The sequence below is a fragment of the Staurois parvus genome, unplaced genomic scaffold, assembly GCF_062004578.1.
Source record: "Staurois parvus isolate SC_StPar_1 unplaced genomic scaffold, SC_StPar_1.0 ptg000206l, whole genome shotgun sequence".
Taxonomy (NCBI): domain Eukaryota; kingdom Metazoa; phylum Chordata; class Amphibia; order Anura; family Ranidae; genus Staurois; species Staurois parvus.
This window is the reverse complement of record NW_028318002.1, coordinates 463179-490315: the sequence shown is the minus strand read 5'-3', so window position 1 is coordinate 490315 and position 27137 is coordinate 463179. Positions and strand designations below refer to the sequence as shown.

General features: G+C 39.8%; 1 protein-coding gene across 8 annotated transcripts in view; it reads right to left on the bottom strand.

The window, feature by feature from the left end:
- CAMKK1 (calcium/calmodulin dependent protein kinase kinase 1) overlaps positions 1–27137 on the bottom strand; it is a 323389-nt gene that overhangs the window by 271884 nt on the left and 24368 nt on the right. For 4 of the 8 annotated variants that reach the window (XR_016312890.1, XM_089678491.1, XM_089678492.1 and 1 more), the window contains exon 2: positions 891–979. The exons of 3 other annotated variants lie outside the window; for them this stretch is intronic. Coding sequence is in view for 1 of the 5 variants with exons in the window: in XM_089678491.1 (XP_089534617.1) it covers positions 891–918 (28 nt within the window). In the remaining 4 variants the exon portion in view is untranslated. Of the gene's footprint in view, positions 1–890; positions 980–27137 lie in introns of those variants that run through there. One more of the 8 variants, XM_089678495.1, reaches the window with a different exon arrangement.

The window sequence follows — 27137 nt, the reverse complement described above, 5'->3', positions numbered from 1 at the left end:
ATCAAAGTACTAATTACATCAACAAATCCTATATCTATACAGTGGACAGATAAATTCAGTTTTAATACATACAATATACATTTACACAAAGTGCCTTACATAGAACATGAAAAAGGTTAAATGAGCCTGAAGGTTACTCTTACTGGAGTATGGAAATCTTTAAACTATTATCTATTGAAAAGTTTTTTTCCCAGTGTAAAAAGAATCAATATTACAATATTGATCTAGGTCAGACTTTCTCAACATTTTCAGCAAAGAGTAACCCTTGAAATAACTTTCTTAGGGTGTCAGGGAACCCCAGATAAAAAATTACTATATCTACAACTCATGATACACTAGTGTGATCTTAGTGGGAAGAATGATCATTACACTTGTCGCCATTGGGAATTATTACCTCCTTACAGAGAACTAAAAAGATCAATGGTGTCAGTGGAAACTTATCCGAGTGGCAGAATTGGAACATTGCTCAAGGAACCCCTAGCAACCTCTGGAGGAACCCTTGTTGGGAAACCCTGATTTAGATAAACCTATAAATATAAAAAAACTTTCTAAAACACCATATTAAATTATAATATAAGCTATAGACTTCTAACAGTAGAAGGCTAACAAGTGCAATACCCCAAAGTCACAATTCCTATGGCAATCCCTAATTTTATGCCAAATAATAACAAATTAAATTTTATAATCATAAAACAACAAAAAAAAAAAAACATGGTCAAAAAAACATATTATTAAGTTGGTAATATGGATTATATAGCTCTGAACCCATGGAAACACTAGGGATCAATAAAAGATAAAACAATATTGGTGCAATAACTTTCAAAAGTCTAAAAATTATAAGTATGATAAAATATTTTTAAATTCTACATGCAAGCAAAATAAAGACTCACCAATCCAACAGGCATTTACTTGTACCATTTAATATGGCTGCATGATATAGTTTGATTGTGATCACCACCTCACTAAATCCTGTCGATACCTAAACATTAAAAAAACATTTATTTTTTTCATGTTTGTGACTGATATGTTCAAAATCAAAAGCTAAAAAAACCCAACGATATGACTCGGTGCAGAACAATGACTTAATTTCAGACTGTGCATTAATTCTCCTCATCATATAGAGAAGATGCTCTGTATTGTGTAAGAAAGAAAGAAAAAAAAAAAAAGACAAATGCCTGTCTGAGCTGTTTAAACAGGCCCACGCGAAACAAAAATGCCACAAGTTAACAGGCCGGTATTTCGATGTCTAGTTTCAAGAATCCTTTGGCACAGAAAGAGTGGAATGCCTTTCGAATGAGCTGCCTTTCCTTTTGAAAGCATGAAGAAGTACAACAGTGCAGTTGTCAGCAGTGCTAATCATATCAGCAAAGCCTCTTTTCATCTGCACACCTAGGTGACCGCTGCACTAGGATTAGCTGTTGCCGCATTTAGTACAGTAAAGAGTTTATCTTCATTGTGTTTAGTGGATGATTGTAAAGGCACTCCTCCAGTGTAAATTTTCTCTCTTTACAACCACAACGTACTGTCTCACTTGATTCTTTTCCAAATCTACCGTTTAGTCTGGTGCTGCAAGAACATTGGGAACTGTCTGTTGAAATGCTAATGGTCCATGTCATGTTTATCGAATCCGGCAGAGAGATCATACATTCCAGGCTTCTGTTGCTAGCAGAGACCAGCGCAAAGAAATCAAACAAACATTTGCCCAAGTGTTTAAAAAAGGGCATTATGCCACCATTTTACTAGCATTACTTGCCAAATCTTACCAACCACAATAAACTAGCGAGTAAAACTAATGTTTTGGGTCGTACGACAGAAAGGCAGGTTTTACATGGGAAAAAAAAAAAAAAAAGTGCATTCAATTTATGAAAAGCAAAAAAAAAAAACAGCTTTTTGTTTACTTATCTAAGCAGCCATGTCTGCTGCTCTAATCCATACTATGGTTCCCCACCCACCATTCCTAAATTCCTGTGCAAGTTTTGACTTTCTGAAAAGTCCAAACTTGCAAAAGGTTAAGAATTTCAACAGCCCCCATGTCACAGCACTTAAGGCTGGTGATTGCCACTCGGGTAGCAAAAAGTAAACTGTGGGGAGGCATGAAAAGGGTCATATGTGTCCCCATGCTCCTATACGCAGATTCCCCAGGTTTTCAGGGCTCGTGTAGCAGAATGGAGTGGCAGGGCACCAGAAAACGGGTAAGAGCAAACATCTGCTCAGATAATTGAACCTATACAGGACATGGTCTATGAGCATCTTATTTGGCATCGTGCTCAAACAATAAAAATTTATATTCAATGAGAGTACTATTATATGTACAACATACTATTAAAGCACAAATGAGGAGAATTAGAATGTATGCATAACAAAAACTTTTCTTTTGCAATTCACTTTAGAATAAGACCTTCAATCAGAGAATCCAAGGGAAGTCTGGCATGGTCATAAAATGTCACAATTTATTGTACAAATAAATGAGTATAAATTGGTTATAACAATTTTCCACAGACCACATCAACAGATCCACACTGGTGCATGAATGGAAATCCCATTCCTAAAAGGTGGAAGGTGCCAATGCCTGGTGTGGCAAAGATGGACAAGGGGATATTGCTGAGTGTCTTGAACAGATGACAAATGGTGACACCATTGCCAGGGACTCCAGTACTCGGCCTGCCACAAAAACGGAAGTGATGCAGAGTGGGGGCAGAAGCCCAAGGGGGTGCCGTGGTGAGGGCACCAATAGCGATGGGTTGCTGCTCCATGCAAGACTGAAGGTACTCTCAGGCTTAGAATGGAAGCTGGGTCAAATCTCAGTGGTTGGTGCTGGGCATGAGAAGAATGCAGACAGTAACTGGACACAACCAGTAGAGTCTGGTGACTACATGTTTTGGAGTGGGCCCCTTCATCAGTGGATGCTCTCATAACTGTTCATATGAGTAAGTGAGCAGTCTAATCTCTGCTAATTTATTATTTTTCAACAATCTATTTTGGTATTGCTTAAGCGCCCCTTTCTCTGTATGTTTCTTAAAACTTTTCTTTTAAGTTTTGACTAAAGGAGGGAAGGATTAGAGCCCCATCCAATCTTTGTCTGTGTGCCCACAGGGGAATGCAACCGCTTTATTTATCCTGGTATCCACTAACACCAAGACAGATGGAAATGATGAAAAAACTCAATTTTACAGTTGTCACCAAAGCAAGAGTTGAGGGTACATTATTATTATGCAGGATTTATATAGCGCCGACAGTTTGCGCAGAGCTTTACAATATAAAAAGGGAGACAATACAGCAACAATATAAACTCAAAACAATATGGTTTGGAGGGCCCTGCTCCTGGGAGCTTACAGTCTAATAATGTTATAACTGTAAGGGATTAACTGATGGGAGAAATAAAAGATTCAGTTATTAGCTAAAAGGCAGGAAAGGCTTCCCTAAAGAGATGAGTTTTCAGGGATCTCCTAAAAGTGGACAGAGTATTCTTGGAAAGGGATACCTGTTCCAGTGACAACTGTCTAAAGCTGGCCATACACTAGTACATTTTAACACAAATATTTGTATGAACATTCATATGAAAATTCTCAGTACATCTGAAGACTTGCCAAAAGTACTTCCAAACTTCATTAGCTTTTAACATTCCATTTTGGAACAAATAGATTTTCCCAACAAAAACCACAATGATTATTAGTTATTATTTTGGGAAAAAATTTCCATACTGCTCCTTCAAATTTTCTTGGTACTGTGGTTGATTTAACCCCACCCACTGATTAGAAAAAAAACAAAAATGAATTAAAACAAACAATGAGGGAGATTTCCTAAAACTATTGCACACTAATCTGGTGAAGCTGTGCATAGAAACATATCAGCTTCAGTTTTTATTGTCAAAGCTTAATTGAACAAGCTAAAGTTAGAAGCCGATTGGTTACTATGCACAGCTGCACCAATTTCTGAGTGCACAAGTTTTAGTAAATCCCCCCCCCCCCCTCAATGTCTTACAAAATTCTACTAGTGTATAGTCTGCTTTAGTGCATGTTCCCTTGCCTTTACAGAGATTTTCTCTGGTTTCAATTTGTGTCTCTAGGACCAAACTCTGTCTATTGAGGAATTTTTCCACAGACAGCAAAATTTAAATTGAGAGGTTAGCCCTCCCCAACTTGATCCAAAACTGAAGAAAAAGTATTGGCTGTACTTATACTTTAAGAATTTTTTTTTTTTTGCCTTTTACAGCACATTTTAGATTCTGCCAAGTTAATTTTGTTTTTTACTTAAAAAAAAATACCCTAGACAGAGTTGGTACTTAATACATCAAATACTGCAGGATATTTTTCTTTTTCTTTTGCAGGAAAGATTATAAAACACATATTTCTTACAAGCTCTGGTGATTTTACTTCTGCAGCCATCTGTTCTTTTTCACATCTCACTCTGAGTGGTAGAAACAGAACCAGGTGTTTAACTGAATAGCTCTGTACCTGCTTCCAAAAACTGAATGTTTCCAATGATTCACGCTTCCAAAATCAAGAATTGTATACAGTAGGTTCAGTGGGGAGATATGTAAGGCGAGGATAAACCACCCTGCCATTATTTACTGCCCTATTTATTTTATTTGTTTGAGTTATTTGACCATTGAATGTTATGCTTATTTTTATATTGATGATGCAGTGGTGTTCTCAGGGAGCTTTATAACAGTTTGAATTTTGTTCACAGACTGGCTTGCAGGCTTGGTTGCTATGCGCTCAAAAACGGAGTCTGCTATCAGCCTATACAACATTTAGTTACAGCCAATTCTGGCCATTCTGGACAGCAGTTGGGAATAGGTGGCGTATTGCGACAGTCATACTTTGACAGACTATTCTGCTACAATGGCACAGATGAGAAAGGGGGGGGGGGGTAATTGGTGTAGTAGCTTTGGCTGCCCATAAAGTATTGTCAGATGCACAGATATAGGAGAGTTGTATGAAAGAAAAAGAAAAGAGAAAAAAAAAAAAGTGGAGGAGAGGAGCTGAATCCACGGAGAGAACCACAACTGTCAGTTGAGGGCAGTAAATGTCAGTCATTTAGGCACCTTTGGGTGCCTAAAGTCAATATTCAGTGTGCTTCACCTGTCTGAGCAACCTCAAGTATGGACTCAAGTTTCTTTCTAAATTAGAGAAAGAAAAAATATTAGCAGGAAGAAATCACTCATAGTAAAATTAAAAAAAAAGGTTGTTTGCATTTCAAAAGACAGTAGTTTGTGTTGCAGCTTTATGAGTGAAGCATCACTGAAAGTATACTTTTTTTCCTGGAAAAAAAGACATCTATTTAAACGAAATGATTTGCACCTCTTTTTACCACCTCTCATTCTACTACTAAGTCATTACAGATATATTAAACCAATTACACAATTTCAACTAAAGCTTCCTATACACAGAAGCAAGCAGAGTGTTCCATTAATATTGCAGTTTTCGAGCAATGTAACAGGTCAGGGACTAATGGAACACCTTTCATGTCAATAGGTTGAACACATATTACACTGAAACTTGAATTGAGCATTCGATCTTAAAATTGGATCACAGGAAAATTCTAGCACAAGAATTGCACATATAGATGCTATTCTGGTAATATTTTTCAGATTTCATTCTACATTACTGTAATTGCCTATGGGTAAGGAGAAAGTAACTGTGCAGCTAATAAAATGTTTAATCTTGTTTTGAAAATCAAAATGAACATATTAGATACACACTATGTAAATCATATATATTTGTCCTTTTGAGAATATTGTCAAGAAAATGTAGCTAAGTGACTTTAATAGAGAAGACATGGACTTCTAAAGCAGGCAGACAGTGCATATACATAGTAGACTGCTGGGCATCCAAATGGAACATCAAAGATAAGCTAAATGGAACATGAATGGTCTTTGTGGAGGGATTCATTCCTATTCAGGCAGATTCATAATGACCCTTTGGTTATCAAAATGATGAAATTTTGTTTTAATATTTTCACCATAAGAATGTTTTACTTAAAATCCTACTAACTTTAGCATAGCACAATGCAACAACAATATCCCCATGAATCCTATACTTACTGTAAAAATAGAATACAAGAAAAATGAAGTTTTAGCATTTCTCCGTGTTTCATGCAAAATATTAATAATAATAATATTAATAATCTTATATTCAGAGATTGGTGATATGAGCATAACATTTAATTCACTCAATCCTTAGCAAAAACCTAACTCACAATCCAAGGGAAGCATTATTTCATAGGCATGTCTCCGATCTTACTAGATCAGAGTGGAAACTGGTCTCCTTTATCTTTTTAGCCACACATAAAACAATTGCTATTGCTTGGAGACAATCTTCCCTGAACTTTATAGAGATGAAGAAACTAATTGGAGGGCACCAAGGTACATGAAAAACCACATCTCTACTAATTGATTCTCAAACTAAATTCTTGAAAATATGGTCTCCTTGGCTGAAATAACCATAGTCTCAACCTTGACAGACCTTTGCTTTCCCTTTAAAATGTAGGATAATCGGTGAAAAGGATGCACCAGGTCGAGCCCCCCTTACTTCCTCCTTAACCCTTCATTTTATTTCCCCACACTAAAATCCCTTCCCCCCCTCACTTATCTTTTACTTCCTTCTCCCCCCATAAAGACCACCTAACCAATTTGATCCTTACCACCTAAAACTGACATTTTTCATTCATTTGCCCTTGCAAGTCCCTTCAAGTACCACAAACCCTCACAAACCCAATAACTTTGACCATCACTGAAAGATGTTGCTGCCCTCTACATTTAATGACTATTTTAAAATGGTGAAGTGGATGCCTTACCCTCAGACTGATATAACCCCCTTTAGCACTTCCCCAACCTGCTACCAATCCTTGATATCATCATACCAGCAACCAAGTGTATTTTGTAATCTCATTTTATATTCAGAATACAGTCTTCTTTAGAACATAAAAACTGAAAATACGCCTATTGCATCTATTTTTTAAAAAAACTTGTCAAAAACACTTATAAAACAAAATAATAATAAAGAAAGTTCCATAGTTTAGGAGGGAGGAACGATAAGTAGTGGTGTTGTATTTCAAATAATGTGCTAAGCTTTACAGTCAAAGAAATAAAAGGAATTTGGATTTTGGACTGCTTACAGGTGGCTGCCTCTTCCTCTCGGGCCAAAAGTGTGCATCTCCTCACCCTTTCCCTATGAACATACAAAATGTAGACCGCCCCTCCAATACCTAGGAGGACTGACATTCAGACCATAGAGGCATAGCTGCCAGTTCACTCAGCAAATTCAGAAAAAAAAAAAAAATCTGTTTTCCCTCTTCAGAGTCAAGTGTTTAGTGGTAGGGGTGCTCAGTGACAATGTCGGGATGCAAGGTTTCGATGTGGTGTAGGCTCTTGGACCACATTGCTCGCTCACTGATTAGCCTATTTGAAAGTCTATGTAGCCTTTGGGCCCCTACTAACCTGAGCATTCTGATACTGTTTGTTTTACTTTTTTTTTTATTTTTTATTTAGTAGCGTTGACAGGTTACATTTTGTGCAGACTTCCAAGTATAATTGCACTTATCTTTCCCCAAAGCTTAATAAATGTGGTTAAGCTCTGTGGATTTCCATCATCCAATTATGTGCTAGCAAAAATCCTGTTTTTATTTTATTTTCCTTGCACCTGATTGGGTATTCTTTGCAAAGTAAAGCTTTACCACCTTTACTAAAAAAAACAAACAAAAAAAAAACAAAAAAAAAAACAAAAAAAACAAGTGCAACTGCACTTGCAAAATGCAGTCTCTTTGCATTTAGTAAATGATTCATGCAACATACAAGTATGTAATGACAATTATGTTGGATGTGTTATGTCTTTTACATTCGTATTCTTGTATAATTTTTAAAAAAGATATACAGATTGGTAACACTGTACATGTTTGTGCCTGTGAAACTTTTTAACAATAGAATTTAAGAATGGAAAGAGGGGTAAAAGTTGGTTTGCATACAAGAAGGGGTAGGTGGGAAGGCATGGAGGGGAGTCCCAGGTGGTCTAAATTTAGTGGGACTAGTACCGATTTATGATGTAGGCACTTTCAGGGCTAAAAGTGATGAACTGAAACCTTGTGGGAGATAATGATTGATCCAACATTGCCATACCTTTGTGTATTTAGGGATGCTACCCTGGAGTGGGGCCAGAAGCTTGCTGTAATGTTTGTTTTACTGTACATTACCAAAAGCACGGTAACACACGACACTTCATTTAGAATGGCATCCCAATGCACAAGGCATGTTGACCTGCACTGCAGTGCACATGCCTTGCTCTGTGGTGTGTTGGGTTAAAAAAAAAAATGTAGGTATGGTTTTCCTTACATTGCAATGCATTGGAAGCCAACTGTTAATGAACTAGCTGTCCTAATGCAACAAGTCAATGTGCAAATGCCACAGTTTCAGTAACAAACCGCAAATGAGCATCAGTGTGAAAGGGACCTAAGACGTTTGAATTGCTGGACATGTGATGTGTGGACTAGGAGGACTGAGCCTTTTCCCAGGCCAGTGAAAAGTCTATGGGGTTCTACTGCACATGCATTAGGCAGTGGAACCTGGACCCAGTATTTAGTGACAGTACTGCTTTGCTCCTTTAATCAACAGTGATCTCTGCACACACCAGCAATCAGCCCCAGCACAGGAAGTCACCCATCACCTATCAAATTGTGCCTGCAACCATCACCACACCAGGACCCCCATCACTACTATCCTCTTCTCACTACCATTCCTAAACTCCCCCCATTCTCACCACTGAAGCTTACCATCATCCTACTCCACCCCCTGCTCCCCCCCCCCCTTTCCCCACTCACAACTACACAAATGGCAAAGCATGATCCAATTTTCCCCTGCAGGGAAAAAAAAATCCTTCCTGATCCCCCGAGAGGCAATTGGATATTCCCTGGATCAACTTTACCTATACATGTTAGTATCCAGTTATAGTCTGTGTATCAAGGAAATAATCCAGGCCTTTTTAAAAGCAATCCACTGAGCTGGCCAGAACCAACTCTTGAGGGAGTCTATTCCACATTTTCACAGCTCTCACTGTGAATAAACATTTCCGTGTTTGGAGATAAATTTCTTTTCTTCCAGACATAAAGTGTGCCCCCTTGTCCTCTGTGATGACCTCAGGGTGAATAACTCTACACTGAGTTCACTATATGGACCACTGATGTATTTATACATTGATCATATCCCCCCATAATCTCCTCTTCTCAAGAGAGAATAAATTCAGTTCCTCTAATCTTTCCTTATAGCTGAGCTCCCCCTATTTCCTTTTATCAGTTTGGTTGCCCTTCTCTGTACTTTCCCCAATGTTCTTTTTGTGAGTTGGTGCCCAAAACTGAACTGCATATTCCAGATGAGGTATTACTAATGATTTGTACAGGGGTAATATGCTATATATTTCTCTGGTGTCTATACCTCTTAATACAAAGACTTTGCTCACTTTAGAAACTGCAGCTTGGCATTGCATGCCATTATTAAGCTTGTGATCTACCAGAACCCCCAGATCCTTCTCCACCATTGATTCTCCCAGTTGTACCCCCCTAGTATGTATGATGCATGCATATTCGTTAGCCCCCAAGTGCATAACCTTACATTTATCAACATTAAACCTCATTTGCCACATAGTTGCCCAATTAAACAGTGCATTGAGGTCGGCTTGCAAGTTGGAGACATCCTGTAAGGACGTTATTCCACTGCACAGCTTGGTGTCATCTGCAAAGCCTGAAATGGGATTGTTAATTCCAGACCCTATATTTTTTATAAATATATTAAAAAGTAAGGGTTCCAAACACTGAACCTTGGTGTACACCACTAATGACCCCAGACCATTCAGAGTATGAATCATTAACCACTACAAGCCCGTAGACTTTACCTTACACATTAGCCGTGTGTGAGGAACTGTGTCAAATGCTTAAAATATTTTTTTTTCAGCAAGAACTCATCTATGTGATCTTTTATTAAACTTTCCAGTATCATCCCAACTATAGAAGTTAAACTAACAGGTCTGTAATTACTTGGTAAAATGTTGACCCTTTTTAAAATATTGGCACCACGTTGGCCTTACGCCAGTCCAGTGGTACTATGCCAGTCATTAAAGAATCCTTAATTAAAAACAATAGCTTTGAAATGTCAGAGCTCAATTCTTTAAGGACCCGCGGATGTATGCCATCCGAACCAGGTGCTTTATTCACCTTTATTCTGTCTAAATATTTTTGGATCATATCAACTGTGAGCCAATGTGGATCATCTGGACCTGTATCAATACCATGCCCATTATGGACAAGAGCTCCCCCCTGCTGCTTTGTTTACACAGAGTTGAAGAAGGTATTTGAGAAGTTTGTCTTCTTTGTCTCCAGTCACCCACTCTAGATTATTTTTGTAAAGGGCCTACATGCTCGAACCGGACCTTTTTACTATTAATATATTTGAAGAATTTTTTGGGGTTAATCCTGCTATCTTTTGCAATCTGTCATTCGTTTTAAATTTTTGCGGCCATTATTTCCTTTTTGCATATTCTGTTATATTCTTTGTAATGTTTAAATGATTATAACATTCCTTCATTTATATTCAATAAAAGATCTTTTCTTATTATCTATAGCTTTTTTAACTTTGGCCGTAAGCCATATAGGTTTGATTTTTAGCCTTTTAAACTTGTTGCCCATGGGAATATATTTTGCAATGTGTTCACATACAGTCTTTTTGAAGAACTCCCATTTCTGTGTTGTGTTCATCGATGCCAATATTCCCTCCCAGTCTTGGAGAACAGCTCTCGGCCTTAGAAAATTAGCTCTCTTAAAACTGAGCATTTTTATTTTTCCCGTATATGCTTGCTGTTTACAGCCAACAATAACGGAAATCATGTTATGGTCACTGCTACCCAGATGTTCTTTTATATGGACATTCGTAATAAGCTCTGCATGGTTTGAGATTACCAGGTCTAGCAGAGCATCATTCCTAGTTGGGGCCTCTATGAACCGTACCATAAAAAAGTGTCCAGTAGTAGGCTTAAAAATGTTTGCCCTTTAACAGTTCCTGCAGTACCATTACTCCAGTCAATTTCTGGGTAGTTAAAATCCCCCATTATTATCACTGTCCCAGCCCTTTCGATCTGTGCAAGGAGCCGAATCTCCACCTCCTCATTAACAATGGGAGGCCTATAACAAACTCCAATGATTACCTTTGTAGTACACACCCCCATGTGCAGTTCCACCAATAATACTTCAGCCTCATCACACTCTCCATCAACTAGGTCCTCTTTCAATTCTCACACAGAGACAGACACCACCACCTTTCCTACTTACCCTGTCTCTCCAAAAGAGAACATAGCCAGGAATATTAATGGCCCAGTCATGTGAAGAATGAAGCCAAGATTCAGCAATACCAATTAAATCATAGTTCTCTGCATGCACCAAAACTTTCAACTCACCTATTTTGCTTGGCAGACTGCTGGCATTGGTGAACAAACACTTTAATTGATTGACACCTTGTTCACACGTATTTTGCATATTTTTTATTTTCATACAAAATGGTACCAATTCCACTGGTTGTTTGTAACATGGGAAACTTCTTATTTGCCATAGCCTTCCCCCCATCAATAAGTACTGACCCCTGTCTGATCTGTCCACCCCATTATAAGCTAATTCTCTTTCCCCCCTCGATCTTAGTTTAAATACTCCTCCAGCCTTCCCATAAACCTCTCCCCCTTTTACGCACAGTCTATCTAAAATAGCAGTGTTACTATGTAGTTGGTCACACCCCTTTAGCACCTCCTGTGTATGCATATATATCTGCATATACACACACACCAATTTTTCTGGCACCCATTTATAATGTGCCGAGAAGCACACATTACTTTGCAGTGAAACTGGTTATTCTGTTTTTGGCACATAACCCACACTTAGAGTCACGGGGAAGCAAAAGGACAAGCACAAGGTCAAACATAAAACCACTGTGTACAAACTCTTGTCAACATGGTGCTACTGTTCCCTAGCTGTTAAACAAAATTATCTTTTTAGAAAGATGGAAGGCAACATTTAACATCGTAATGTAATGGTACCTTGTGCAAATATTTCTACTAGCAACAGCTTTAATAATATTGAAAACATTCTCCCTAATTAAAGATTTCACCCTACATGTATAGCATACTGTTTAAAACCTATGCTCATTTTTATATTAGAACACATTGCTGTGATGGCAAATGTGAATATATAACAGGGATAAGAGCATCTGAAAACAGCAGAGAGGTTTCCAGAATATATTAGAGTTGTGTGTCAGAAACTTGTCATTAAAAGACAGGCAAAAAGTAATAAAAATCACAATGGCACCAGTATTTATAAACCTTCCTTTTTTTTCTCTAACAGATTCCAGTACTGGAAAGTTGGCATTGTCTAAGCTGGAAAAGCGGATTATCGTCTAAATACTACTATGCCCCCGTGCAAAGCAATTAGAAAATATATTGGTGTTCCATATACATCCATCTAGACCAGTGGTCTCCAAACTGCGGCCTGGGGACTGGATGCGGCCCTTTGCTTGCTTCTATCCAGCCCGGGGGGGGGGCATTATTCCCCTCACTGTCATCAACAATGGGACATAGTTCCTGCCACCAATGATTGGTCATTATTTACCCCCAATACTAAAAGGTGGGGCATTATTCCTCCCATTGACGCAAACCACGGGACACTATTCTTCCCTCTACTACCAAAGAGGGGATACAATTTACTCCCACTGACACCAGGAAATTTTCCTCTCCCACTGACCACATTCCAGCCTCCTGAGACCCCTGATCTAGACCCAAGAACAAAAATGTAAAAAAAAGTTTAATCTGCTTATATTTTGCATTTCCTGCCCCACTCCCCCCATCAACATACTAATGTATTTTATTTAGATCTTTTTAAAAATCACTCTTTTTTGACCTAGTGACATCATCACTGGATCTCTGTGCTTCTCTATGCAATGCAGGCAACTCATGACTGGTGAGAGGGGCCAGTAGCACACTATACATAGTTTTTTTCAAAATATCACTGCACCTTGCTTCACTACACTTATCAGGAGCCCTCAGTCTCAGATGCAAGCAGTGTGCTAGCTGTTTGGAGAAGGAGTCTAGAGGAATGAGCATTCCTAAGCAGACTGTATTTGCATGCAGACTACTTTAGCCACATCCACGTGATGCTGAGCCTCCATGATTGAAAGAACTAACATCCAATGAATGAAAGTGACATACCAGGGATAGTAAGGCTGGAGAGGAAAGAGCCAAATGATGCTGTATGTCCTCCAGCCAGGATATATGAGGCAGGCTCTGACTTGTTGCAGCTACTAATGCTCACTCTGAGAAGCTGGCTGTGTACTGTGAAATCAGAGTATTTCAGTATAGGAGAGGAGCCTCTACAACGGTGCAGGACGAAGGGTAGGGCTGGAGTTCATCATGAAGTGCAGCATCAGGCTTTATCACCATTTAGTGATCTGTATACGGTAAAGTAAAATATTATGCTAAGAGGTTATTGAAAGCCCGCTGATTCTTTACATGGACCTTGGAGTACAACGCAAAGTCTGCATATACTGTCCTGACCTCTACCCCTTTAAAAACCACCCAGTGCTACTAGGTGCAAAGTCTACCTGAAAAGAAAAAAAACAAAACAAAAATGTTATTAAACTCCCCTTACCCCCATCTTCCATATTGCTGGGCTTGACGTCACCATCTTTATAATAAGAAATATGAGGAATGCAGAGCAGGCCGAATTTCACAAGAAGAAATTCCCAGTTTATTGCTAGAGGATCTTCTTGCAAGATTTCAGATGCTCAGTATTCCCCAGGACGTTGCAAGAAGTGTGAAGTCAGCCCCGCCTAGGTGCTGCCGGCAGAAAACTGGGGTAAGACAAGGAATTTAACTTTCTTCTTTAGGGCTCATTCACATGGGCACTCAGCCCCATGCAGCATGGGTACAGGGTACAAGGCATAGCAACCTTATTTATCTTCTAATGCGGAAAAAGGTTTAACTGAATTTTTTAATATTACACGTATGTAGCGCTAGGACAACGCTTTACTATATAAAAGGGATACAGTACAGTTACAATACAGTTCAATATATATGTATAGTGCTACCCCCTTAGGAGCCGCTGAGTATTTTGGGAATCCTGTTCACTACTGAGCCCTAAGCAGAGTATTGCCCCTGCTGACACCACTGAAATACCTGGGCCGGATGACTCCCTGCCTGTCACACAAAAGGATAGATTTGATGAGACAAATGTTTAACTTGTATTAGTGTCACAGAAGTGGTAAAACAGGCAAAAGAAAACAAAATTGGCTGAGTCTTTCAAATGGCAAAACACCAACAGGAAAAACAATATAAGACAATATAGAACCAATTTAAGTCACTCGCACCCATCCTGCAGGGCTGAAGATTTAAACGTGAACTCTCAAACCAAGACATTTTCCTCAAGTGAGCAAATAAGATGAGAAAGAACAAAAACACTGGGCTAGTTCACTTGAGGATTTTAAGTGAACAGAGTCAGGGTTTAGCTCTCAGGAACTTAGGCAAGTAAATTCTAAGTAGATACCCCAAGTACATGAAGAACTCTTCTGGCGGCTGGTGCACAGTAAAGTTGTACACTGTGTGCACAATTATTAGACAAGTTGTATTTTTGAGCATTAATTTCATTATTGAACAACTACAGTGCTCTCAGTCAATCAAAAATGTTAATAAACTTCAAACTTGAATATTTAAGAAAGTAAAAGTGAGGTTTTGGCTTTCTTAGAAAAATATCTATGTGTGCACAAGTACTGGGCAATCAAATGATGCCAAGCACAACAGCGCTCAAATCTTGGTGCTCCCCAATTTCACACGGTATCTGTCACTTGATGAGGTGCAGCCCTCCACAGATCGGGGAATCTAGGAACTGTAAAAAAAACAAAACAAAAACAAAAAATGAAACAAAAAAACACACAACAATAACAGATTTGTTGAAAGATAGATCACAAATGGATATTTACAAGCAAACCATAAAAACAGACAGAGACAGATCTTTCAGTCCCAGACAATGGGGTCCTGTCCCATATACTGCCTGGTTGGGATAACTGATGCATTTTGGGAGATGAACTCCCTTCCTCAGAGCCCCCCAACAAATGTGCTACCAGGATACCAACTGCAAAAACAAGCCTCAGGCTGTGGGTCACTAAACCCATGGAGGCCATTGTACATGTGCCCTAAAACACACTGCAATAAATGTAAAGTGTGTTTGCAATTGCCATGATGTAATATGCCATACATATAGATGCGCTAGTCTGGGCTGTGCACCAGACAGATCACTACAAACATACCAATAAATATTCTCATCATATGTGGCATCAAATAATGATGGCAACTTACTGGTGAGTGAAACAGATACTCTGTACTGGTGTACTGGATGAGCTGGACATTGAATCACTACCAGTAAACACGTTGAGAGACCTGGAAGGCAAGCCAGAGAGCTGTTGACACTGGGTGGCGCACCGAAAATGCGCCATCTCTAGTGCGCATCTGTCACTAGAGCAAGTGCACACGCCCTAGCAAGCCAACCTGGGAGCTGTCGGTACCAGACACTAGAAGTGTGTCATAGCCAGCGAACACCCACCCCAAGTGAAAGTGTGTCTGAATAACAGGTGGATGTTACGCCTCATGGCACATTGCGGTAGAAACCAACTGTCCAGATTGCAGGTTTTCACTTGAACCAGCCAATGTGTCCACAGAGGGCAAGGACATGCAGGAACGGGGATGAACCACATGAAATTCCACCAGGCATGCGGCGTTGGCACAGCACCCAGGGGGTGTACATAAACATAAAATCGCATGAGTAAATGTATAACATGACAACACTGAAAAATATTTGTAAAAGAGATAAAAATACACAAAAATGGGAGGGGGAAGGCATTTAAAATAATCTATGGTTAATAAAATAATTATAATGCAACTTGTTCATTTTTTTCAAAAGTGAGAATAATATTATTATACAGGATTTATATAGCAGCAACAGTTTGCTCGGCGCTTTACAATATAACGGGAGACAATACAGCAACAACACAGTTCGATACAAGAGGGACAGGAGGGCCCTGCTCCTTGGAGCTTTTAATTAATAAACAAAGCTCCAAATTTACAAATAAACATTTCTGACATTTAAAAAATAAAAGAAATAAAAAATAATCAGGGACCAAATATAGCCACTCTTCTTTCCAGCAGCAGTCATAAGCCTTCCATTCATGGAGTCTGTCAGTTTATAAATCTGTTGACGATCAACTTTGTGCAGCAGCAACCTCAGCCTCCCAGACACTGTTCAGAGAGGTGTATGGTTTTCCTTCACACTAAATCTCCCATTTAAGAAGGGTCCACAAGTTCTCAATAGGGTTTAGGTCAGGTGAGGAAGGGGCCATGTAATTTTTTCATCTTTAAAGTCTCCTACTGCCTAGCTACGCAGTGGAGTACTTTGATGCATACAATAGAGCATTGTCCTGCAGAAATATCATAGTCTTCTTGAAAGATGCAAACTTTTTCATATACCACTGCTTGAAGAAAGCGTCTTCTAATAACTAAGAGTAGGTCTGGGAGTTGATTTTGAGTCCAGCTTCACCCCAAAAAGGTCCAACTAGCTCATCTTTAAAAATACAAGCCCATACCAGTACCCCACCTCCACCTTGCTGGCATTGGAGTTGAAGTGGAGCTCTGTGTTCATTGTGGATCCAGTCATGGGCCCATCGATCTGGTACATCAAGAATCACTCATCTCATCAGTTCATAAATCCTTTTAAAAGTCTATCTTCAGATATTTCTTGGCCCAGTCTTGACGTTTCAGCTTTTCTTGTCTTGTTCAGTGGTGGTCAGGTTTAAGTCTTCCTTACCTTGGCCATGTCTCTGACCACTGAACACCTTGTACTTCTAAGCAGGTTGTAGTTCTGGAATATGACAACACTAGAGGATAATGGATTCCTGGTAGCTTCACATTTGATTCCTCTCAAATTTTTGGAAGTTAATTTGCATCTTTTTTTTCTCTCAGCACATTACTTGTTGATTATTTGCAACGAAACGTTTCATGGTTCTGTGATCACACCCCAATATCTTAGCAATTTCAAGAGTGCTGCATCTGTCTGACAGACTTTACAGGTTGTGACTTTTCAGAATCGGGTAAATCTTTTTTCTGGCCCATTTTGCCTGAGAAAAAAAGCTGTCTAATAATTATGCACGCCTTGATATAGGGTATTGATCTCCTTAGGCCACACCCTCATTACCCAAGTTTACCTCACCTGATTTGCCTAAATCCAATAAGCATTCAAATTTATACAGCTTGGAGGTGGACAATACGCATAAATATGAGGATTTGGTCAAAATACTCACTTGCCTAATAATTGTGCACACAGTGCAATCTCGAAAGAGAAAACTTGGTTGCCCAAAGGATGGTAAAATGACAACTGAGTTTCCCTTTAGTAAACATTGAGAGTGGTGTATCACTATAGGGATGGCAGGTTAAGGTGAGATATCACTTTGAGACTGAAAGTTCCATAATCATGATACTTCACCTAATCCGACATCCTTAAAGGGAGAGGGAAGTAGTACAAGAGGTAATAAATGCAAGGGATGAACTAATGGAGATGGTAAAAGTACAGTTTTAGGTGAAGGCAGGGTAGTCTTCTCTGAATAGATGAGTTTTTCAGGGATTGCCTAAATGCAGACAGGTTAGGCGATAACTGGACAGATTTGGGTAGGGAGTTCCAGAGGATGGGAGAGGTTCTGGAGAAGTCCTGAAGGTGAGCAGGTCTTGGGAGGAACAGAGTGGATGATTTGGGAGATCTGTTGAGATGAAATTGGTGATGTAGCTGGGGGGTAGTGTTGTGAATTGCTGTAAATGTACAGTATTTTAGTTTTTTTTAATTTTATACATTGGGCTAGTGGAAACCAGTAGAGGGACTGGCAGTGAAGGGCAGCAGCCACAGATAAGTTGGGGGGGGGGGGGTGAATTATTCTAGCAGTATCATTCATGATGGACAGAAGAGGGGAGATAGCTTCTGTAGTTGTAGACCAATGAGGAGGAGTTGAAATAGTCAAGGTGAGGGGTAACAAGGGAGTAAATACATATCTTGGTGGTGTCACTGGTTAAAAAGGGGAGACTTTTGGAAATATTATTGGAGGTTAAGGCAGCAAGATTTAGCTAGTGATTGGATGTGGGGCCCAAAGTAAAGGTCAGAGTCTAGGATTACACCTAGCACCATAGCATGTATGGAGGGAATGATAGTTGTTGTACTGATGTCAATAGTAAACTGAAGAGTGTGAAATTAGGAAGCAGAACATACTATGTTGCTCAGTAAATTAGTGATATATTAGGAGATCGAGGTGGTGAGCTGTGCATGTATACAGAAGCTGTTTGAGATATAGCAGCGCAAAGCAGGTTCCAGTGATTTATTTAGGACAGAGGGGCCATGGAGTGATTCAGTGATCAGTACATAAGAGGTATGCCCATAGTACTTAGATTACATTTTTTTGGACCTACTTTGTGTGCTTTTATGCTCAAAAACAGTGGTATGGTACTCTTAGGAGTCCTAAGGCCTGGGCAGAAATCTGAACCAATGGTGATCCACCACGATTAAGGGCAATAATTGTCCCCAAGTAACAGCACGTATTCCACGTGACTCTAGCGGGCGAATAGGACAAGGATGCAAGCTATAAACCTAACCTGTTGCTTGTTGGAGAAGAAATAACTTTTCTGTCAAGCATGGTAATAATACGAAATGCCTACAAATATTAACAGGATAATGTATTACCATAAAAATGAAATGTTTAGACATTTTAGCATTAAGATGTAGAGGTTTAGTTACAGAATATTTAGTAAAGATGCTCTGTTGACTGACAGCCATGAAGGAACTTGCTGTAAATTTACATACCATGCTAAGCAGCAGCTGAAAATACATATATGAATAAAATTACATTTGTGGATGTTCTATTTGTATACAGGTTTTATTAAATTAGAAAAGTTAAAAAACTAAAAACTAGAAACAATGTCTATTTTAAGACCTGTAAATGTCACTCTTCAAAGTCATCACATGTCCCTCTAAACAAGCAATCAAACGCCACACTATTAGGGTCCTCTTATCTTACTTAACCAATAGTTTCTATGCTGTAAATCACAAAAAACTGTTCACCAGCACAGTAATCCAAGCAGTGTGCATCAATGAGCACAGGCCATGTGGGGAAAGGGAATGAGATTCTCTCCTCCACAATATAATCAACTCATTTAATTTATCAATCAAATTACTCAGTGCTTGACAGCTTTATAACTCCAGACACTTTCCAGAAACCAGGAGTTGCCCAATACCAGGTCCTTGATGACACAAACAGCAACATGAAATGAGACCATTAATCTGAAATACAGTTAGATCAGTCTATTATAAAAGCAGAAACCAATTTATGTGGAAAGATAAATTAATGCAATCAAGTATATAACAATGCAGAATATATTTTTTTTATCATGCTGCAACCCCTAGAAGCTCCTTTATTAAGGGTGTGGATTTCCCCTTCAATCAATTTACAGTAATTAGAACCTTGAATGACTGCACTCACCATACATGTGTAAGCAACAGATATGAACCACGTATACCTGTATGCATCCAATGTAGAAGACTTCACTGTGTTTAAAGGGACATTAAAAACGCACACTGTTTAATTTACATCATCCATTCTCCTTTTGTATATGGATGAATGCACTGTAATTATTCTAATTAAAAAAAAAATAATCTAAAAAAGGAGTCTTCCCTGTCTCCTCCCAAGTTCCGCTTTGGAAAAACCCTAACCTCCCTCATTTTTTCATCTATGAATAGGATCTTATTGTGTGTACAAGATATGGGGTCAAGAAACTAGGTGGCAGTGTGATGGGGAGGAAATGCTCAGCATAGAAACTCACTGAAAACTGAGCATGTGCAGAGTTGCCATTACAGCTGCAAAATCCCTAACTGAACTGGGGACATGAACAGAAGGTGGTGAGAAAAAGCAGCAAGATCAACCGGGTTTTTTGCACAACAGAGAAAACTAATCCCATAGTAACAGTACAGTAAGTATGAACAGTATGTAATATAGCATTTATTGGTAGTTTTTTATGATGTGGGTTTATTGACACTAAAGGAGATCTCCACTTTCATTTATTTAAGCCCCCCCTTCCTTGTAATAAAGAAAATATGTGCCCAAGATGTATTAACCCTATCCATGCGCCAAGATGTCCTCAGCTTTCTCTTCTGTCCAGCATCACTAGACACACCACCTAGGGAATGCAACATCACACAGGCTGGACTCACCGCACTCCAGGATTGTAAAGGTGTGAGGATGATGTCATCTCCCCAGAATTTGGATAGCCCCCCAAAAAATCCCCATTACCCTTCTTTCAACATAATTGATGACTAATGACCAAGAACTACTTGCATTCTAAAAATTGCCACTGATCAAGTTAGGGATTTAATAAAAAAGTATTTAGGAGGAACGATAACCATCTCGTGAACCTCAAAGAAGCCATATAGCACTAAATAAATCCAAATAATTTTTCTTTCTGCTCACATTCTGAAATATTATTTGTAATCATGAATTTAGTGGTTCTCTTTTGATATTTAGTATACCACAGATCCTATAAATTCTGGGTCAGCACACAAAGACAACACAATTATGTACATATTTTCTGGATATTTAACCTCTTTATATTGTTTTTTTTTGTTCGTGAATGAAGTGGGAACAGTGTACAGAAAATAACTGAAAACTGTACATTTTACGTAAGGTGTCACAAGGTCATATAGGTTTTAATAGTTTTCCAAAAATTACTAGCCCTGCCCTAGTATGTGTATGTATGAATGTAAGTTAGGGACCTTAGATTGAGGGTTAGGGACTGATGTGAATGTACAATATACAGTGAAGGAAATAAGTATTTGATCCCCTGCTGATTTTGAATGTTTGGCCACTCACAAAGAAATGATCAGTCTAAAAATCCAATGGTAGGTGTATTGTAACATTGCGAGACAGAATAGCAACAAAAAATTCAAAAGAAATGCATGTCTAACAAATTATGCACTGATTTACATGTTCATGAGGGAAATAAGTATTTGATCCCCTTTACAAAACATGACCTAGTACTTGGTGGCAAATCCCTTGTTTGCAATCACAGAGGTCAGACGTTTCCTGTAGTTGGCCACCAGGTTTGCACACATCTCAAGAGGGATTTTGGCCCACTCCTCTTGGCAGATCCTCTCCAAGTCTTTAAGGTTTGGTGGCTGACGTTTGGCAACTCAAACTTTCAGCTCCCTCCACAGATTTGAAATCGGATTAAGGTCTGGAAACTGGCTAGGCCACTCCAGGACCTTAATGTGCTTCTTCTTGAGCCACTCCTTTGTTGCCTTGGCTGTGTGTTTTGGGTCATTGTCATGCTAGAACACCCATCCACAACCCATTTTCAATGCCCTAGCTGAGGGAAGAAGGTTCTTACCCAAGATTTGACGGTACATTGCCCCGTCCATCGTCCGTTTGATGCCGTGCAGCTGGCCTGTCCCCTTAGCAGAAAAACACCCCCAAAGCACAATGTTTCCACCACCATGTTTTACAGTTGGGATGGTGTTCTCAGCAGGGGCAGACTGACAACTCATGGGGCCCCCGGGCAATAGGGGGATCACGAGGCCCGTGTCCTTGCCCAAACTCAAAAAAGCCTATGAAAAAAAAAGGTACCGGGGCATCTCATGGGGCCCCCTACTGACCACGGGCCCTCGGGCAGTGCCCGAGTTTCCAAATGGTCAGTCCGCCCCTGGTTCTCGGGGTCATAGGCAGCATTCCTCCTCTTCCTCCAAACACGGCGAGTTGAGTTGATGCCAAAGAGCTCTATTTTGGTCTCATCTGACCACAACACTTTCAACCAGTCCTCCTCTGCATCATTCAAATGTTCAGTGGCATACTTCAGAGGGGCTTGGACATGTGCTTTCTTGAGCAAAAGGGACCTTGCGAGCACTGCAGGATTTTAATCCTTGTCGGCGTAGTGTGTTACCAATTGTTTTCTTGGTGACTTTGGTCCCAGCTGCCTGGAGATCATTGACAAGATCCTCGCGTGTAGTTCTGGGATGATTACTCACTGTTCTCATGATCATTGACACTCCACGAAGTGAGATCTTGCATGGTGCACAAGACCTAGGGAGACTGACAGTTGTTTGTCTTTCTTCCATTTGCGAATGATTGCACCAACTGTTGTCACCTTCTCACCAAGCTGCTTGGTGATAGTTTTGTAGCCCAGTCCAGCCTTGTGTAGGTCTACAAACTTGTCCCTGACATCCTTGGACAGCTCTTTGGTCTTTGCCATGGTGGAGAGTTTGGAATCTGATTGTTTGATTGCTCCTGTGGACAGGTGTTTTTTATACAGGTAACAAAATGAGATTAGCAGAACTCCTTATAAGAGACTGCTTCTAATCTCAGCATGTTATCTGTATGAAAGACACCTGATAGCCAGAAATCCTGCTGAATGATAGGGGGTGAAATACTTATTTCCCACATGAACATGCAAATCAGTGCATAATTTGTTAGACATGAATTTCTTTTGAATTTTTTGTTGCTATTCTGTCTCTCAATGTTATAATACACCCTACCACTGGATTTTTAGACTGATCATTTCTTTGTGAGTGGGAAAACATTCAAAATCAGCAGGGGATCAAACACTTATTTCCTTCACTGTATATGTAAAGCGCTGCGTAATTTGAAGGCGCTATACAAGTACCTGAAATTAAATGACAAATGGAATAGCAACAAAATAATCAGGGTGTGATCAGTACGATATTTCCTGTCAGTAATCTCTGTATTCTTTCATTTTCTATACAAACATAATGTTTGCTCCTGGGGTATTTTCCATTTACCTGCTAGGTAACCATGTGGAACAATTAACTCATTTGTGTCAAGAAAGTATAATAAAGTTGAAAGGAAGAAAAGGAAGAAATGAGGGGATATCGCTAGAAAAGGAGAGGAGAGATTGGATAAGGGAGTGGAGCTCTGCATAAGACTGAATTATTCAATGAACAGGTGTCCTTACCTAACAGGGCTTCTGTTTACTCATAGTGGACTTTGAAGTTGCTTTAAGAATATAGAGTAGGGGGAATAAAAGGAACTCCTGATGGGTACCAATTTGGATCTGTAGGGGCTCCAACAAGATGCCAAAACACAGATTTTAATCAAGGGGTTGTGATAAAGAACCAATATTTTGTTTTAAAGACTGGCACCCAGGCCAATTTTGCATAGGCTTTGATGTAAGAACCTTCAGTCCCTCTAACTAGAATGCATTGTCAACCGATAGGAGGCAAGGGAGAGTACTGCTTTGTTGGGCATATTCACTTAACAATAAACTTTTTAATAATATTATCACAGACTTCATGGCTAGACATGAAGCCCATCTGATCTGGATAAGGTTGGTTGGTTGGTTTAGGTCTTGGTAGCTTTGACTTTCAGATTATATGGTATGTCAAGGTTTATGAAAAACTGGTCTATAGCTACTGGAGGAAATGTACTTGCCAGGTTTTGAAATAACAATGATATAAGTCTCAAGGACCTGAGTGGGGATAAGATGGAAGGGTGATATGGTATTAAATGAAAAAAAAGGAAAATGGGCTAAGGCATCTTGTAAAAAAACTTTGAATTTTGCCAGTCTTCAGGCATGTGATGGTGTCTTCAACTTCCTACTCTAGATAAGGTTGTCCTAACAATGCCACATTTGGCTCCTAGAGAGTGAGGAGAGCAGTCTCTCGTATACTGTACATGCCAATATTTGGGAGAGAGGAGTCCATATTTGTTTACTTATGAAATTATAAAGTTTCTCAGATAAATAATGAAAGAGTTGGGTAATTTTATATCAGACTATGGGTAGCATGTCTTTTTTGATATTTCAGCATCATAATATAGGCAATACTGTTTTTATTATGGAGGGCCCTGGTGAATAATTTGCAGGTTTGTCTCCAGATTCAGAGATGAGTTTGCACGTACAGCCCCCTAAGATATAAAGTTTTCTGGTTAAGTATCTGTAAAAGAAAGTGTCTGGCTGTAAACAGCTGGAGGATGGTATTAAGATCAGGACGTTTTTTATGAGCTCTCCCTAGTTGTGTTGCAGGAGGTCATTTTTCTGAAATAAGCAACTTTTTTAGCCTGGTACCAGGTCTTTTTAAATATGCCATGAGAAATGAATAACAAAGGAGAAAAAAGGACAAGGAAGAAGAAAAAATAGATGTATGTATGTATGTATGAAGAAAGGGGAGCAGAAGAGATAGGGGGCTTGAAGAGTGGGTAGTCAGGTGGCAGTAGGGTGGCAATTAGGGTAGCACTCCCAAAAATATTAGCTAGTGTTGACTATGATTTAATCGTATGTAATACTAATGTAATGGACCTATGTGTGTGTGGCGGGGTAGAAGGCAGTATACCAGTAGTAGCTACTGCTTCGGTTAGGAGTTTGAGAGAATGGCTTTAGGTTTAATGTGCCACAGAAGAATTTATAAAGAGGAGTTAGTCTATCCTTGTGTGTAGGGTCACAGAAGTCCTCCTGGGGAGGATGGTCAGGGTGTCATTAGGCACAGGTGCCTTAAGCCCAAGCAGCAGGCAATTGTCAAGCTTCAGCCATAATTCAGGCCATCAAACACTGCTAATGAATAGTGAAATATGACCATTTCTCGACGTTTCATAACTGGAGCTGGGTTTCCTGCAAGCTGGAGCAGGAGTCAAGTAGCTGACGTGAGACAACTGTGGAAGATCAATCCCAGCGAGGTCTAGCTGGTGCAGAAACGAGGAAGGTCCTCGACAGACCAGAATGCAATTGTTTGGTTATTGTATCTTGTCTTTGTAAATATATTATATATCTTTTCATGTGACAACACTGAAGAAATGACACTTTGCTACAATGTAAAGTAGTGAGTGTACAGCTTGTATAACAGTAAATTTGCTGTCCCCTCAAAATAACTCAACACACAGCCATTAATGTCTAAACCGCTGGCAACAAAAGTGAGTCCACCCCTAAGTGAAAATGTCCAAAATTGGGCCCAAAGTGCCAATATTTTGTGTGGCCGACATTTTCCAGCACTGCCTTAACCCTCTTGGGCATGGAGTTCACCAGAGCTTCACAGGTTGCCACTGGAATCGTCTTCCATTCCTCCATGACGACATCACAGAGCTAGTGGATGTTAGAGACCTTGCACTCCTCCACCTTCCATTTGAGGATTCCCCAAAGATGCTCAATAGTCTTTAGGTCTGGAGACATGCTTGGCCAGTCCATCACTTTTACCCTCAGCTTCTTTAGGAAGGCAGTGGTCATCTTGGAGGTGTGTTTGGGGTCATTATCATGTAGGAATACTGCCCTGTGGCCCAGTCTCCGAAGGGAGGGGATCATGCTCTGCTTCAGTATGTCACATGTTGGCATTCATGGTTCCCTCAATGATCTGTAGCTCCCCAGTGCCGGCAAAACTCATGCAGCCCCAGACCATGACACTCCCACCACCATGCTTCACTGTAGGCAAGATACACTTGTCATTGTACTCCTCACCTGGTTGCTGCCACACACGCTTGACACCATCTGAACCAAATAAGTTTATCTTGGCCTCATCAGACCACAGGACATGGTTCCAGTAATCCATGTCCTTAGTCTGCTTGTCTTCAGCAAATTGTTTGCGGGCCTTCTTGTGCATCATCTTTAGAAGAGGCTACCTATTTGATGCGTGGTATATGGTCTGAGCACTGACAGACTGACCCCTCACCCCTTCAACCTCTGCAGCATTGCTGGCAGCACTCATACATCTATTTCTCAAAGACAACCTCTGGATATGATGCTGAGCACGTGCACTCAACTTCTTTGGTTGACCATGGCGAGGCCTGTTCTGAGGGGAACCTGTCCTGTTAAATCGCTGTATGGTCTTGGCTACCGTGCTGCAGCTCAGTTTCAGGGTCTTGGCAATCTTTTAATATCCTAGGCCATTTTTATGTAGAGCAACAATTCTTTTTCTCAGGTCCTCAGAGTTCTTTGCCAGTTACTTTGATGCCATGTTGAACTTCCAGTGAACAGTATGAGACAGTGAAAGCAATAACACCAAATTTAACACACCTGCTCCCCATTCACATCTGAGACCTTGTAACACTAACGAGTCACATGACACAAGGGAAGGAAAATGGCTAATTGGGCCCAATTTGGACATTTTCACTTAGGGGTGTACTCATTTTTGGTGCCAGCGGTTTAGATATTAATGGCTGTGTGTTGAGTTATTTTGAGGGGCAGCAAATTTACACTGTTATACAAGCTGTACACTCACTACATAACATTGTAGCAAAGTGTCATTTCTTCAGTGTTGTCACATGAAAAGATATAATAAAATATTTACAAAAATATGAGGGGTGTACTCACTTTTGTGAGATACTGTATATGGTATACGCTTAGTTTTTATGGAAGCAAGCTGAGGATGAACAGCTCTGCATTTAACAAGAGTATATTTAGAAAAGTCTTTGAAAAGCTAAAGGTGTACCCCATCAAAATGCATCCGGGTTGTCCTGAGTGGCTTTCGTTATCTGTACGGTAAATTATTTTTATTGTAAGGTAAATATAACATCTCTGGGTTTAGAGGGATCTCAGTTTCTATTGCCCAGGGCTCTCCCAGTAAGAAGTTTTCTGTTGATTAGTGGTTCAGGAGAGAATTGCAAATGTTCTGTAAAAACCTGTTGGCCTGTGGCTTCTGTGAGTCCTTGGATCTGAATATTATTTTATCAATTGCCATTTCCAAGATGATCAATAGCTTATATGGTATATTCCAGTGTACTGAGAGAGGTTTTCTTGTCATGCACCAGGGTATCTAGGGTCTGCACAAGTTGGGAGTACTGGGTTTCCATGTCTGGGACTCATATATAGGTGTTGATTAGACCTTGTTTTAGCGTGCTTATTTCAGCTTTATAAAGTCCCATGTTCCCACTAAAATTGAGTCCTGAGGTGGGTTCCATGGTGCCTCTTGGGTGTAGTGAAATGCTGTTAGTCACAGGCTTACAGGAACAGAGGAGACGCCAAAGGAGTCAGAGGCCACATCCATCGTCTCTCCACTAACCAGACACCAAGGGAGGTTGAAAAAGTACTGTATGCCACCGTGGCTCCCTG